This window comes from Mus caroli, unplaced genomic scaffold (assembly GCF_978045245.1).
Source record: "Mus caroli unplaced genomic scaffold, Mus_caroli_1 scaffold_16, whole genome shotgun sequence".
In the NCBI taxonomy this organism is placed as follows: domain Eukaryota; kingdom Metazoa; phylum Chordata; class Mammalia; order Rodentia; family Muridae; genus Mus; species Mus caroli.
The window spans coordinates 49,221,569-49,238,552 of NW_028227271.1; the positions used below are offsets into that span (position 1 = coordinate 49,221,569).

General features: G+C 43.9%; 1 protein-coding gene across 1 annotated transcript in view; it reads right to left on the minus strand.

The window, feature by feature from the left end:
* Deptor (DEP domain containing MTOR interacting protein) overlaps positions 1 to 16,984 on the minus strand; it is a 148,692-nt gene that overhangs the window by 100,074 nt on the left and 31,634 nt on the right. Inside the window, exons 2-3 of the mRNA XM_021183757.3 lie at positions 11,238 to 11,416; positions 8,980 to 9,103 (exon numbers count right to left, since the gene is read on the minus strand). Of these exons, the coding sequence (XP_021039416.1) occupies positions 8,980 to 9,103; positions 11,238 to 11,416 (303 nt within the window). The remainder of the gene's footprint in view (positions 1 to 8,979; positions 9,104 to 11,237; positions 11,417 to 16,984) is intronic.

Consider the following 16,984-nt stretch of genomic DNA (forward strand, 5'->3'; position numbering starts at 1 on the left):
CTCAGAAAGGGGCCCCCAACAGCAAAGGAACTCAGGCCCATCTTCCTTTGAGTGCAGAAATCCTGAAGGCCACCTCCAACCCCTCTCTACCAAATTGAAAGTAATCACCGAAAAAGTAATTACGGGGCATGGGGGAGCATTTAGTGGAAGTTAGCACTAAGTCTTCACTTATGGACCCGGTTTCTTGGTCAAATGGCAACTCGTTTACCTTTAGATCAAGTCATTTCTGAATAATCAACCAGAGCTAGAAGTCTGTAGATGACAACCTAGGTCTGATGTGTTCTGACAGCACAGATGGCTGCCACCTGATTTGCATACTAACAAAGCTCTAGTGTAATCCAGCAATGCACCAGGGGGAACGGTGGCATCATTCCCAAAGAAGGGAAATGTGATTTCTAAAACCACTTGGCACCAACCAAGTGACACTTTTCTCAGGCTCATTTAAAAGTCTATTACAGGGCGTGGGGAGATGGTACAATGGGGAAAGTGCTGCTGGCCAGGCCAGCCTGAGGACTTGGGTTTGGATCCTCAGAACTCCGTGTAAAGCCAGACACAGCAGCATGCATATATAAACCATAGCTTCAAAGGCAAAAGGGGAGGCAGACACAGAGACCTTAAGATAACGGGCCAGCTAGTGTGGCATTATGCAGTTGCAAACAAAAAACTCTCAAGCAAGGCAGAGGTCAGAACCAACATCCAAGGATGTTCTCTTACCTCTACATGAGCAACAGGGCATATATTCACCCTTGCACGCGCACACACACACACACACCCATGCACACACACCCATGCACACACACACACCCAGGCACAGACAAGGATTTAAAAAAAAAATCCTATTGAGATATAGAAATCTGGCTCAATTAGCAGAAAGCTTACCGAGTATGCATGAAGCTCTTGATGTGATGATGCCCAGCACCCCCTGAAACCAGGCGTGGTAGAAGTACACACGTGTAAAGTCCATACCTGTCATCCTAGCACTCAGGAAACAGGCAGGAGAACCTCAAGTTCAAAGGCCATTCTTAGTCACACAGCAAGTTCAGAATCAGCCTGGATCACATGAGATCCTGTGGCAAAACTAAATCCAAGCCCTTGACTCTGCACAGCTATGGGCAAAACAGATTGAGACTTTTCCTCCAGTTTTGGCTTGAATAGTAAATAAAGTCATTTTTTAAAAAAATGTTAAATATGTCATTTTCTCTTAATATGACAAAACATTTAAACCCAGATCCAGGCTTTATGGCCCTTGGCTTCTGAAACAAAAATCACTTAAATTTTTGTCCTAATTTTTTTTTTGTTTTTTTAAAGATTTATTTATTAATTATATATATGTAAAGTACACTGTAGCGGTCTTCACACACCAGAAGAGGGCATCAGATCCCATTACAGATGATTGTGAGCCACCAGATGGTTGCTGGGATTTGAACTCAGGACCTTTGGAAGAACAGTCAGTGCTCTTACCCGCTGAGCCATCTCACCAGCCTCCTGTCCTAATGTTTTAAATACTATATGAAGAGGGAATAGTTGTTCCTTTCCTTTTCTCTCTGAGACAGGGTTTCTCTGTGTAACAGCTCTGGCTGTTCTGGAACGCATTCTGTAGACCAGGCTGGCCTCAAACTCACAGAGATCAGCTTGCCTCTGCCTCCAGAGTGCTGGGATTAAAGGTGTGGGCCACCACCAACTGGCTTTATTTTATTTTATTTTTTAAAGATTTATTTATTTTATGTATTTGAGTACACTGTAGCTGTCTTCAGACACACCAGAAGAGGGCATCAGATCCCATTACAGATGACTGTGAGCCACCATGTGGTTGCTGGGATTTGAACTCAGGACCTCTGGAAGAGGAGTTAGTGCTCTTAACCACTGAGCCATCTCTTCAGCTCATCATTTTTTAAACACCATATTTTTATTGGTTATTTGGAAATTTCACACGATGCACCCCTTTCACACTCACCTCCCAGTTCTTGCAGGTCCAGCCCCCACCCTTGTGACCTCCCCCAAAACAAAAGAAGAAGAAAGGCAAGAAATGTTTATAAAGTTCAATTTGTGTTGCCCATATACTCACTGGAACATGGAACACGGTCAAACGGGCGGCCCCTTAGGGAAAACAGTCCTTCCCCACCCACACCCTGGCCAGATGCCATTAACTGGGAAGGGCTGCACTTCAGCATCTATAACACAATTTTTAGTTCTCTTCAATGGCTTCCCGTCTAGACTGTTTTTAGGGGTGGCAGTGGGAAAGAGAAGGTGCCACAGAAGTGTGAGTGCGCGGTCATTGATACCACTGCAGAAGCAGCGTCCCTGCCCTCTATAGTCAGTGGCAGCATGGGCCATGCACTGCCTCATGGCTTCTGGCTATGGTATGGCCACGGCCATCAGCGTGGATTCAGGGGGTGGCACACATCACAGACATCTCCATGGCCTGAGGATAGCCCTTAAAAAAAAAAAAGTCACTGGAGTTTTAAAAGGTTTTCATTGGAATGGTGGTGAATATCTGTAATGCCAGCATTTGGAAGGTAGAAAGAGGAGCAGAGGGGTAGGCCAGCCTTGGTTTTGTAATGAGTTCCAGGACAGCCAAGGCTACATGACATCCCACTACCTAAACACAATAAGAAACAAAGCAGCAGCACCACACACACACACTTTTTAAACATCAAATTCTTTTCTCAAGTGCTATACAATCTATTACATATTTCACATTTATAACTTCATATTTACTTATAAAATTTGAGCAGGAAAACATGTGAGGTATTTGTGAAGAAAGCACACACACACACACAAACACACACACACACACAGAAATATGAATGTTTGGAGAGGGTTGTGATGGTTCGTTCACATAATCCTAGCACTTGAACGGCTGAGGTAGGACGACTGTGAGTTTGAGGCCAAATGGGTTACATAGATAGTGCCAAGCTAACTTGGCTAAGACCCATCTCAAAACAAAGACCATACAAACTAACAATGTTTGAGGGATAATTATTGCTCCCTAATGGTCAGCCCCAATATTCAATTAGTTTGTGCATTGTAGCCACTAGGAGATTGTCCTTTCCAAACCTCTCATATTTCCTCAAGGTCTGCAAACTAACACAGCTTTTAGCTTTTGTTCAGACTTCTCAAGGATGTGCACAGAGCAAACAGACCTGAAAGATAATGCCACTTCTGCAATAGAAAGGCGCATTCGTTTTCTGCTAGTCTGAAAACAGAGTGTCTCACTCCGAGATAAACTGCACAGTGGCCTGAAAACATCATAAAAGCTTCAGGTTGCTCAGTCTTACGGTTCTTCTGTACACAACCCTGACAGTGCATCTGCAGCTTCTAGCCCTGCTGTGATTTGCAGGAACCAAACCACAGTGGTACTTTGCCCACTGTCATTGCAAAGAGGCATGAGCTAGCTGTCATGTCCTGCCCTGGGGTTTCTTATCTTCTACGTGCACCCAGGAATGACTATGGCAAACTTGGCTCGCAGGCAGTTATGGTAACATCTCAGTTGGAGGTTAACGGTTCTTAATAAGAGTAACTGAGCATCACCATCACCATGCTCACATAAACCATATTGTGGTAAGAGCTGACTGTTAACCCAGAAATACTGTAACCACTGGATGCCTCAAATACATGAAGGCAGGAATACTGATTATATGGGGCTGGTGACATGGCTCAGTGGTTAACAGCACTGACTGCTCTTCCAGAGGAGGTCCTGAGTTCAAATCCCAGCAACCACATGGTACCTCACAACCATCTGTAATGAGATCTGATGCCCTCTTCTGAGGTGTCTGAAGACAGCTACAGTGTACTTATGTATAATAAATAAATAAATCTTAAAAAAAAAATAAAAGAATACTTATTATAGTAGTCTACACAGCAGGTAGGCATGGTGGTACATGACTTTAATTCCAGCACTAAGGAGGCAGAGGAAGATGGATCTCTGAATTTGTGGCCATCTGATTTAAATAGTGAGTTCCAGGACACTCATGTTTTTAGACAGAGACCCCGTCTCAGAAGAAATTAAATTAAATTTAAGAAAAATTCAAAAGCGTCTATATTGCACATATGCTATGGCACATACATATCACCCTAATACTCAGAGGGAATGTGAGTTTAAAGACAGACTGACCTCCACAACAAAACCCTGCCTCAAAACAAGAAAAACAACAATATTCCAGGGAAACCACTAGTCATAACAGCACAATTAAACTAAGAATGTCCATAGCATGATGGAAAATGTTTTGTTACAGCTTGCCAAATAGTTGAAAATATTGCAAGCTAAAGTTTGAATCAAGTGGTAGAACTGAAGCTATTAGTTTGCATTCATGCCTATAATCCCAGCACTTGGGATACAGAGCCAGAAGTAGGGCTACAAGCTTGAGGCCATTCTCGTCTATATAGCACGTTCCAGGATAGCTAGGGTTGCACAGACCCATCTCAAAATAAACAGTCTAAATAAGTAACCAACCTAAATAACCAACTGACCCACCTCAGCTTGAAAGGTGTTTGCTAGGTAGAAACAGAAGACAGGGATGAACGAGGTGCTGGAGAGATGAATCAGGCAGGAAAAAGGTTGCCATGGAAACTTGAGGAACCAAGTTCAGATCCCTGGTACCCATAGGAAGCCCCCCTTTGGTGGGCCTGCATCTCATTGCTGGGAAGGTAGAGACAGTTAGGCAGCCAGTCTAGCTGATCTAGGAGTTAAGATGCCTGACCCTCTGACTTCCAGCCTCGGTTACATCAGACAGGTTCATTCACCCAGCCCCACACAAAAGCTTAAATGCTTAAGTGCTCACCCCCCCCCCATATTTTATTTAATTTTAAGTGCTTCCCTCCCTTCCCACCCCTCTCTCTGTCTGTGTGTGTGTAGTGAGTGTCATGAGCATGCAGATGCCAGGGGAGACCAAGAGATGGCATCTTGTCCCCTGAAACGAAAATGAAAGGCAACTGGGAGCCATCTGATGTGGGGACTGAGAACCAAACCTGGTTCCTCTGGAAGAGCAGCAAGTGTTTTTCATTGCTGAGCCACTTCTCCAGCCAGAAGTGTTTAAGAGCCATCTCTATCTCCCTATCTGGGAGTCTGTATCGATCATTTAAGCCTCTGTATATCTCATGCCCTTAGTATTATAGTGGATTAATTATCCCTGGTGGGAATATCACTGAAGATTGTAAGGAAAACCGAACAAATGATGTGTAAGATGCTCTGTAAGTGCTAGAGGCCAGGCATGGTGACAGACTGGCTATTGTCACCTGTCATTAAGCAGTTCTCTTACGCCAGCAGCTCAGACATTCACAGCAACACAACACGGGAAGCCCTTTGTTCACTGAACAATATTTACCGTGCCGGGCACTGAGAAAGAACAAAAGAATGATCCTGGGGCATATGATGGAGAAGATAAAACACACAGAAGGATGCTGCCTTGCTGGCCATGGCTTCTCCCTCAGATTCCTCCTCAGTTATATAGAAGAGAGAATGAAAAAACACAGTGGGAACCCATGGGCCACACGGCATTTATCCGTTACCTTCTTCGGTCTGTCTGAAGCCCTAAGCGGGATAAATAGGCTGGTAGCCAGTGAGAGAAATCCTCACTGCTGAGAACATCAAAGTCCTTTGTATAAGAACAGAAGAACCCAACTAGACAAACAGGCTATTCACCACATGTAGAGGGGATTTACCTCTATATTAAGCCAGGTGAAATTGGAATTGAGAAGCCATTCCTAGACTGAAAGAGGAAATCAAGGTTAATTCAAAATATGCTCTTCGTCGGCAGGTTAAGCATGGTTCCAACACTTTCCCTGTCCTTTCCTCTCTCCACGTTTCCCCATACATTACTTACTTCCCACTCTCCTTTGGACTTATGGCCTCCTCTTCTGTTGTTACTGCATGCATATCTGTACACACAACTTATTTATAAATATGATCTTCTCAGTTAATATCATGTGATCTGTATGCACGTTTTTCAGGGCTGAGCAGTTGAAACTGGACAATCAGTTGGTGTGTTTTTCTCTGGGGTGGGTCACCTCTCCTACACCCGGGTTTCCTCCATTGAATATAGTTCTTTGTGTAGGGTTGCGGTCTCCTGAGTTTTTTCCTGTCTACTTGGGCATGCTCATTGGCATCATCCTTGCTCAGTTCACATTTTGGACAGTCATGCTGTCGTGTTGGTGACAATTTATGGAGGTAGATTCTGACCTTACTAGGAGACAGGATCCCACAGTAAACCCCCTCATCCTCTGGGTTTTAGAATCTTTTTGCCCCCGTCTTCTGCAATGTTCCCCGAGTCTTAGGTGCAGAGTGTTTTGTAGACATATTGCAGTGGGACTGGGCTTCACAACTCTGCATTTTGATTGGTTGTGGGTTTTCTGTAGTGGTCTCCATCTATCACAAAGAGAAGTGTCCTTGATGAGGGGTAAGAACTACACTTACTTACCTGTGGGTATAAGGACAAGTGTTTATACATTATAGTTAGGGACTATGCTGGCTTAGTAAGTTAGTGAACGTCGATTTTCCTCCAATAACCCTGACTTCACTAGCACCGAGCAGTTACTTAGCTAGGCTTCTAGCACCAGGCATGGCTTCCCTCTGGTGAGAACATTAGAGAGCTACTGGTTACTGCTAAGGGATGTTTGCCCCCACTGCACTTAGGCTGGGGTGCCATGCTGGTTGTTAATGAGGTTCATTGGCATCATAGTTGGGTAAGACGGCTCGTGGTTTGCCTCCCTCCTTTGGAAGCTTGCATGGTGCCTTCTGGTACCATGAAAGCCCATCCACACGAAGGAGGCATTCAGGCCTCCACATCAGGTCTTATTAACAGAACACCAGGGATGCTGGCCCCAAAGTAGGATCTCATACTTATGTCTGTCTGTAGATCCTGGTACAGAAAATTCTCTACCTTGACAACTTACAAATCCTCGGCCACATTTTATAGTAAGATGTATTCTGGAGTAAATGTTTATTTAATACATTTAATCTCTATGAAGACAACAATGCCAGGGTTTGGCTGCAAAGTGCAGCTGTGATTGATTAGTGGACTTTAGACACAAGGCTTTCCCTGCCTGCCACACCCTCTCCCCCATTGTGAAACAGGGACAACAACAACATCTAAATCAGCCATGCTGCAGTAATTCAATAACCTCTACTAGTCAAGCTTTGCAATAAGTTATTCTGCAATCAATAAATTCCTACTATTATTATCTTAAAATAAGAATAATAAAAGGAACACATATCTTGTAAGACCTTCATGTTGTAAATGTTAAAAATACCCCAAAGAAGTATTCTGGAGAAAATACTGCAGGAAAAAAAAATCCCTTTAATTATTAAAAAAAAAAACATAAATAAAGTCTCTGACTAGATAACCAACTCTTCACTTTTAATGTTATTAAAGTATCTAAAACTTACACAATAATACCTGTCCTGAAAGTCATAGAAAGATCACTCAAAAAACAAGGAAAATGCATACAATGGAAGAGTCCATTTCAAATGGCCCAAAATGTGACCCAAACATCCAGCAACCAAAAGCAGTGGCCAAGGTTTATGAGACCGTAGCTGGGTCACTTAAGGTTAAATACATAATAAATTTCTTTTTCCCAGTGCTAATTTCGCAAGGAATTTGGAGAAATAAGTTTACATGGAATTTGAGGCCACTGAGTATTAATAACTAGAAAGTATATAGCAGGCATAGAGTCCTGGAATATTGATGAATTCACACACACACACACACACACACACACAAACAAACAAACAAACAAATAAACCTAACGATACAAAACACCAAAGCCACACTCCCTCTTCCTCATTGATCTTACACATGCTAGATAAATGTATACATCTGAGATACATCCCTGGTCCCTATTCATAATTCTCGTCAAATATTCACCATATCACCGGCAAAGCACAGGTGGTCTTGGGTGGAAGGGATACAAAGAAGGCAGGATATCAGTGGTAGGGTACATGAAGCATGAGCAAGGCCCATGTTCACAACCAAAATTGAACCTAAGCTCTTAATCCTCTTGTTCTTTTGTCTTTTGACTTCCTAGGCCTTCACTGGAACACCTACACCCACCTACTATGGAGAAGGAGATGCTTGTATCACCTTTTATGTGACAAATAGGAATTTTCACGCCGCCCAAAGCCTTGCAAGACAACCAAAATTAAGGAATGGCATTGCTTTGGCAGTCCATTCTCAAAATGTTGCCCTGAATAAAATTAAAGATGGTAGGAAAAGCTAGAGGCGAAAGAAAAGCAGACTAGCTTGGAGATAAACCTCTTGGGAGACTCCAGACCTGCCAACCCAGTAGTCCTAGGCTGTATATGGTATGTTTTAGCTTCCTGAAAGCTGAAATACTGTCCTCACAGATCCTGCTCCGTGAAGGGCGCTCAGCACTAACTACCTGACATGACCCTAACCTTTCCCCTGGGCACAGCACATATGACTGACTCTTCAGATTCTACAACAGTCACATTTACCCAATAAGGAAAAGATCGTGGGCGTCTCTTGATGGAAAACATCAAACAGTGCCCTTCTGTTTTCACTTCTGGAGTTTTGTTCAACTGTCTTAAGAATAGGGAATATGATTTTGATAAAAGTGTTTTATGAAGCTTATGAAACTAACTTTAATTTTTGGCAACTCGAGAAGCGACTCTGTGACAGAACCTTCTCCCATTAAAAGGAACAGTTACGTAACCCACCCACACGGAAGAACCACACTGAGGTCGACATGGGAAGAGGCAGACAGATGGGCGGCCGAAGCTCAGTTGATAGGCCATTTGCCTGGCATGCATAAAGCCCAGGGTTCTATCCTCAGCACCACATAAATAATGATGTGCAGCTATAATCTCAGCGGACAGAGCCAGGAGGGTCAGAAATTCAAGGTTATCCTATGAGAACACAGGCCTGGGATACAGCCTAAGATCCTTTCTCAAAATAAGTAAGCAACCAAGCAAAAGAACAGCACCCGCTTCCGTTTCCCGAGTCAACATGGCAGTGGACTTACTTTTCATAGAGCCTCTGTCCTCTCATGAAGGCCTTCACCTCATTGTCCAGTGGAAAGGTCCCATCATCCTTCCTAAAGCGGTAGAAGAGTTTTACATCCTTGAATTCCTTGTGCTCATCACACACTGAAACACAATACACACAGAGAGGAAAGTGAGAAGTCTCACAAGAGACAGAAGATTAGAATCTACTCTCTGATGAACCCTTGATCACACATAGCTACTGTAAGGGACCGTGCTTAGCACAGCACCTCGCTAAGAGCAGTGCTCGTTTCTGTTAGCATCACCTCCCCACCTCCCCCCATTATCATCGTCACCACCACCATCCTCAATCATGTGCTGAAAGGCTCACAAAATTCACTTCATCACCCATCCCAAAGTCTTCATAAGCATGACCCTGGAACAGCGTGAGTGTCAAAGAGAAATTTAGCATATAACTAAAATGATGCTATGGGTTTGCAGGGGTTAAGGAGAACTACAGTGGGAACAATGGAGGACTGCTCTGAGAAGCTTCCCTGAAGAGTTATTTGAAAATAAAAAACCTAACAGTGAGTGGAAATTCAACAAAAATAAGAAGAATTGTACCTTGGCTTAAAAGAACACCAATGTGCAAGTGTCTAGGCCATGTTGTGACTCTGAGACATATCATCTTAGGGTCTCAATTGCTGTGATAAAACATCATGAGCAAAAAGCACCTTGGGGAGGAAAGGGTTTAGCATATGTTACCCTTCCAGGTAACAATCTATCACTGAGGGAAGTCAGGGCAGGAACTCAAGTTTAGCATATGTTACCCTTCCAGGTAACAATCTATCACTGAGGGAAGTCAGGGCAGGAACTCAAGCAAAGCGGGAAGTGAAGCAGAAGTCACAGACACATGCTGTTTACTGGGTTGCTCCTCACGGATTGCTCACCTACCCTCTGGTACTAACCAAGACCACCAGCCAGGGGAGGCACAACCTATAGTGAGCGGGACCTACCCACATCAATTATCAATTAAAAAGAATGCACCACAGGCTTGCCCACAGGACATGTAGAAACATTTTCTTAATGGAGGTTCCCTCTACCTAAGGGACTTTAGTTGGTGTAACGCCAACTTAAAACTAGCCAGCACACAAGAGTTCAGGATGGTCACTGAGCCATTGGCAGTGTCATGGTTTGAATGACATGGCCACCATAAGCTCCTATATTTTCATGCTTAGTCCCCAGCTGTTGAACTGTTTAGGAAGGATTGGGAGGTGTAACCTTAGATGGGTGGGCTTTTAGGTTTCAAAAGCCCAGTGTCTGTCTCTGTGCCTTCCACCTGCTGATCAGGATGTAAAGCTTGTAGTACCAGGTTTGCTCACTACACCATGATGATCACAGACAAACCCTCTGAAACTGTAAACAAGCTCAATTTAAATGCTTTCCTTTAGAAAAGTTGCCTTGGTCATGGTCTCTCTTCACAGCAATGGTCCGAGAATAACAGCCAAGACTTATAGACAACCTCAATGTCCCATAACCCAATAGATAAGGCTACAGTGGCCCATACAGGGCACACCATGGATACAGCAGCAAAATGAACAGCCACAGATAAGGATCTTGATATCAGAGAAGAGTTCTTAAGGGAGGTAGATGATAGAGAAGATTATGAATATGTTGGATGAGAAGACAGATGTGGGCAACTAACTCAGAGGGAGTCAGCCAGGGGTAGAGTGGGGACAGATATGAACAGTGGGGGGCACCTATGGTAACAAATTACAATGGCACACATTTATTAGATATCATGTGGCAACCTCTTGGTTTGCCTGCTAACATAAAAAAAATACTTTCAGAGCAATGGACTATCAACACTGGTGAATTCAATATACAGCATGCTGTTCAAGTTGCAAAGAGTAAACAAACATTCATCCATATAAAGTCTCAAACATGACACACAGTCTAGAAAAGCCCAAGTACCTCTTGGAGGAAGGATGCGATTGGGTAGAAATGAGATTGGTACTAAAGAGATAATTTAAAGAAAAATGTTTGTTTACTATCTAACATGTGATCTTGTGGAGATAGGGTCTCACCTAGCCCAGACTGGCTTCTAACTCATTAATTAGCCAAGTATTTATCTGAGCCTTGAACCCCAGATCCTCCTGCCTCTGTGTATGCCAGCACTCCTTCCTCTTACTTCTTCACAGGTCTTCACTTCCTCTCCAGCCCAGAATGGGTGGTTCAGGGGTAGAATTCTCACCTATCATTTCCTCTTCCCATACCTTGACGGTGCCACCTCACTCACCGTGATGAATGATGCCCCGGTCGGCTAATTTCTGCATGAGTTTTATCGCCGTCTCTCGGTCAGAGGCCTCCTTGTGTTCAATGAGCCAGTCAATCAGCTCTTTTGCAACAAAGCAGTTTGGGTAGGTTTTGAGATGGTGCCGTCTATCTTTAATAACCTTTTCTTCATGGAGCCGCAGCCTGAAAAGATGAACAAAACTTGAGGAATTCCTAAACTGATCAATCCCACAGAGAAAGTATATAAACAGTTGGGACCTGCTGTTCATCACAGATCATGCACAGTCCTCCACATATGCATTCACACATTCACATGACCTGTGGACCTGTGTGCTTTCATCCACTCATTCATATGAGAAAGACCCATACATGCCCATGAGCGACCTGTTAGGGACTGCTAGGCAATAGAAGCATTCTTCAGAAAATATGGACCAACAACGCTTCTCTTTGGGGCCACTAGGGACCTCAGCTATGTTTTTGTTGGTTGGCTGTTTTTTGAGACAGGGTTTCATGGGGGCCCAGACTGGTCTCAAACTTGATTTGCAGCCAAGAATGACTTTGGATTCCTGATCTTCCACGGTAGAGCACAGGCATGTGTTAGCACACCTAGTGGACTATAGCTAATCTTAGTGAGGCTTAGTAGCTTCCACAAGGTGATCTGACCATTTTACAGTGATTAACTCATGCAATGTTCACAACAATCCAGCAGAAATTAGAACTACACGCATCCTTTGACAGCAGATACCGAGACATTAAATGACTTGTCTAAACCCACACAGCTAAACAAGTCCTGAAGATGAGATCTGAGGCCGGGTGTCGCCCCTGAGCAGCATCCTGCCGCTTCCAGCTAGAGACGGATGAATGGAAAGTCATACAGGGACTGACTCAAGCTGTTGGGCAAAACCAATTACAATTCACTTCCAGGCTGGTGACTTAGTCAAGAGGAAAGCGCTTTGTGGGAGCTTACCCCGTCTCTTCGATGACTTTACAGAGGAATCATGGACCTGCCTTTTCTTTAAGGTTTCTGCCATTTACCATTTTATTTATTTTATTTTATTTTTAAAAATCATCCTTGCATTTTCTTTCTTTTTCTCAAATGAAGTCTTTAAATCGATGACATCAAAGTCTCCGCATTCAACCCACTCATCTGATTTATAATCTTCTACTCTGCACAGTGCAGAGCTGTCTTGGGAATGGAAATACCCCATAAAGGATTGTACGGTTCCCTGCCCCCAAACCAATCGGTAAAGTGGAGAGTTTCGATAGACTTTCTATCCTTGGCCATGAAGAGATTTAGCAGAAACCCAGTAGAGGGACCCCTCACAGGGACAGTTCTAATGTAAGAGATTGAAGGGCTGGGGTGTGGTGTTCAACGGAAAACAGTGTGTCTAGCATGTGTAGATGAGAGAGAGGAAGAATGCCTGGTGGGAGTGGGAGGTTGGGGGAAGGAGAGAGACAGAGACAGAGACAGTGACAGAGATGGAAGGGGGAGGGAAAAGGGAAGAGAGAAGGAGAGAGGGGAAGAGAGAGATCTTTTTTGACTAATTTTTGCTTCCGGTATTTTGGGGTTTGTTGTTCTTTGCTTTGAGTGTTTTATTTTTGGGGAAAGCTTACAAGGGCAAAGGGTCCATGATGTGAAACTCACAAAGAATTGATTAAGAAAATTAAAAAAAAAAAGACACAAACAGATCAAGAGAAAAGTTTTGCCACATTATGACAGAATAGTCCTGCATTTCAACACCGTGGATTCAAGAGGACTGTAAGTTTGAGGTCAGCCTAGGTTAGAGAAAACTTTTCTCTAAAACCCAAAACAATAACAAAGAAAACCGTTTCCAAAAGCCTTACCCTAGCATCTGAAATCAACAGTTCATGAGGCCAGTCAACTTGTCACTAAGTATCCAGGAACCTGTACTGTTTCCCTGTCTTTTGGTGAGGGTAATTAAGTATCTACTTCAACCACCAAAATGGTCCTAAGTCTCCCTTCCACTGGATGATTTAATGGCTCTACAACACTGAATGTTGCCACTTTGTGCCCCTGGAGACCTATCAGCAGCCAGAGCTGTGTGCCCTGAACACAGTGACCCCAGGGCTCCTAGGGCAGACATTTGATCTCCGTGTCTCTGTGATGTCACTCTACTCTGTCACTGCTGGTGGTAGTATGGTTAGTGCTTCCTTGGGCTGGGTGAGATGGGGCCTTCTCATGGAGCCTAGCCAGCTTATTGGCACGCTCACTTACTCATTGCATTCGTCCCTGAACTCAAAGAGCTCCCTGCAGCTGCTGCTTCTATTCTGCCATGATCTGCTAATCTCACTAGCATAAAAAGACTAAGGAAGAATTCAGGGGCTGGGGAGATGGCTCCACAGTGAAGAGTGTGGATTGCAGAGGACACGTGTTAGATGGTTCCGAACCTCCTGTAACTCTCCAGAAGATCTGACAACCTCTTCTGGACTCTACAGGCGTCTGTACGCACATGCGCGCATTGCTACCTCCCCCACATATACACATAATTATAAATAAAATACATCTTTGTAAAAAGGAATGCAGAAGTTTCGGCAGAAGCTCAATGTGAAGGACAATGAGCATTTGGGGTTTTTTGACATCTGTTTTCATCACTCAAGGACTGTTTTGAGTAGGGACAAATAACTGATGGCAAATGTTGATGCTTAATTTAAAAATTCAGCCCTTTATAATTTCCTAAGACCCAAGAGTCAAATGTGCTATAGGGCTCAGTAATGAGTGGGACATGGCAAAGAATCCACTAGTAAGAGACATGCCATACCAGAGACAGGAGAAAGCTTCTAAGAGACATCAACCGACAGGCCGAGGAGATGCCCACGAGACGGGAGGAACGAAGCAGGATGGCCTGATAAGAGGAGGATGATGGGAGGAAAAGTAGAGACAGAAGGAGCATCAACTATGTTGGGTCCTGTTGCAGCAGCAGCAGCAGCAGCAGAAACAACAACACAATGCGTGCACACACACACATACAACAACAACACACACATACACAGAGGGAGAGAAGAGAAAGAGAAAGAGAAGGAGAGAGGGAGAGGGGAAGGGGACGGGGAGAGACAGACAGAGAGGGGAGTGGAGAAGGAAAAAAGTTAGGAAACCCAAACTCAAGAGAAACAACAAATAATTCCCTTATTATAAGCACAGCCCAAATACTCATAAGACCTACTTATACTAAATAACAGTTTTTCAATAGCTCTGCAATTCAAATTTTATTCAGTATTCTACATCTAATCTGGCAATCAAATAGGGGGTATGTTTTATTAAACACCAAAGCATGTTAGGATTAATATTTTATGGGAAAAAGAGAGGACTTACATTGATAGGAGTGCACAATCTATGAGTTCTTACTCCTCTAGGGAAAAAGACTCATGCAATTTTGTTGAAACCACCTGACTCATTGTGTTTATCTGCTTCTTCTAAAGAGTACTTTAGCCCGCGTGGCTGGAGCCAAACCCTACAAACTGTAAAGATAATGAAACTAAAGTACAAAATCTCTCAGCTCTTAAGATTGAGCTAAATGACATGGAAACAGGACTGTGAAGTGCTCACCCAGGTAGAGGCACTTACTGTGCAAGCCTGGAGACCAAGTTCATTCTCTCATGTGACAATGCAAGGAAAGCAGCAACTCAACGTTATCCTCTGACCTTCACATGTGCAGTACAGGATGCGCGCTCGCGCACAAACACACACACACATATACCACGTGGTGCTTGGCCCAGGGAGTAGCACTATTAGGAGGTGTGGCCTTGTTGGAGGATGTGTGTCACTGTGGGTGTGAGCAATGAGACCCTCTTCCTAACCATGTGCGAGCCAGTTTTTCTCCTAGTGGCCTGGAGATGAAGATGTAGAACTCTCAGCTCCTCCGGTACCATGTCTGTCTGGATGCTGTCATGCTCCCACTTTGATGATAATGAAATAAACCTCTGAAACTGTCAGCCAGCCCCAATTAAATGTTTGCCTTTATAAGAGTTGCCTTGGGCTGGTGAGATGGCTAAGCGGGAAAGAGCACTGACTGCTCTCCCGAAGGTCCTAAGTTCAAATCCCAGCAACCACATGGTGGCTCACAACCATCCGTAATGAAATCTGACACCTTCTTCTGGTGTGTCTAAAGACAGCTACAGTTACTTACATATAATAATAAATAAATCTTTGGGCTGGAGCCAGTAGGGCTGGAGCAAGCAGAGGTCCTGAGTTCAATTCCTAGCAACCACATGATGGCTCACAACCATCTGTCCAGCTACAGTGTACACATATACATAAAAACATAAATAAGTCTTTAAAAAAAAAGAGTTGCCTTGGTCTTGGTGTCTCTGTACAGCAATGAAAACCCTAACTAAAACACATCATATACACACATAATTATAATAAACAGTTTTTAAAAAGAGACAGATGAAAAACATAACAAATTTGGCTATAAGTGATCAAACAAGGAGTAAGGTAACAACTAATTCCATGTCTGTGCACACAGGCGCATGTGTACTTGTGTGCATGCGTGCTTTTTGACATAGGGTCTCAATATGTAGCCCAGGCTAGCCTCAAACATGGGGTACTCTGTCTTCATTTTTCTGGAGCGTTGAGATGACAGACAAGCATGTTTAAATTTTTTTTTTTAAAGTCGTGGGGCTAGAGAGCGAGGAAGAGACAGAGGTCCAGAAGGCCTCAGAGTGAAGCTTCAGAATTATCATATGAGAAAAACCTGTTGACCAAGAGGACAGCTGGAAACCTAGTGGTCCAGATCTTGAGAACTGGTGGAAGCTGTTACAGCAGGCAATAGAGACACACCAGTGCCATAAGTGACCCATGACTCCCAATACTGAAGCATATACGCCTGGGTGGAGATTTAAGATGCTGATAAGACAGACACCCGAGGAATGATACTGTTTGGTGAACTACAGTATTGAGCCTGCGTGGAAAGCCCACTCTATGCCAGTGACCCTGGAAACCTCCCTATGTGAGGTAAAGGGTCTCCAGTTCTCTGCGTCCGCTGCATTTGAGTTTCTAAACTTTCTCCCCGTTCCCATTCACTCCCTTCTCAGAAAGTACAGTTTTTATAATAACATATCCCCTGCTTCTGATACCATGCAAAGGCCTGTGATCAGTGTTTTGATCTGGGACACAAGAACCCTTAAGCCCTGAGAGGTGCCCACTCAATCCTGATGTCGACTGATGTCAATACCTGCCAAGGAAATAAGCGGAGATTCCGCAATGACATTGTCTGACAAGTAGGTTCTCGGCACACAGAAGCCTCCCTGCTAGGTGGAGCCATCTCTGCCTTAGCAAAGCAAACCCAGGATGAGAAGTTCCACAAAGGCACAGAAGCAAGTCTCCTTCCAGCTCCCTTGGCCCTTACACTATGAATGAAGAAGCAATCAGCTATACATTGAGTGTGCTGGTTTGAATGCAAATCACCCTCATAGGCTCATGAATTGGAATGCTCAGTCACTAAGCAGAGGAACAGTTTGGGATGGATTAGGCCTTGAGGAAGGGTGTCACTGGGGGTGGGTTCTGGGGCTTCAAAAACCCACACTTAGCCCCCATCTCTTTCTCTGCCTGCCGCCAGCCTGACAATCGGGTTGTGAAGTTCCCAACAATCGCTCCAGTGCCCTATCAGTCTTTTTCCCGTCAAGATGACCATGGACCGTCCTTCTAAAACTAAGCAAGGCCTCAATTCGATGCTTTCCTTCATGTATGTAAAATAGACTTGATGTATGGATAGAGACACCTGTGTTACATGT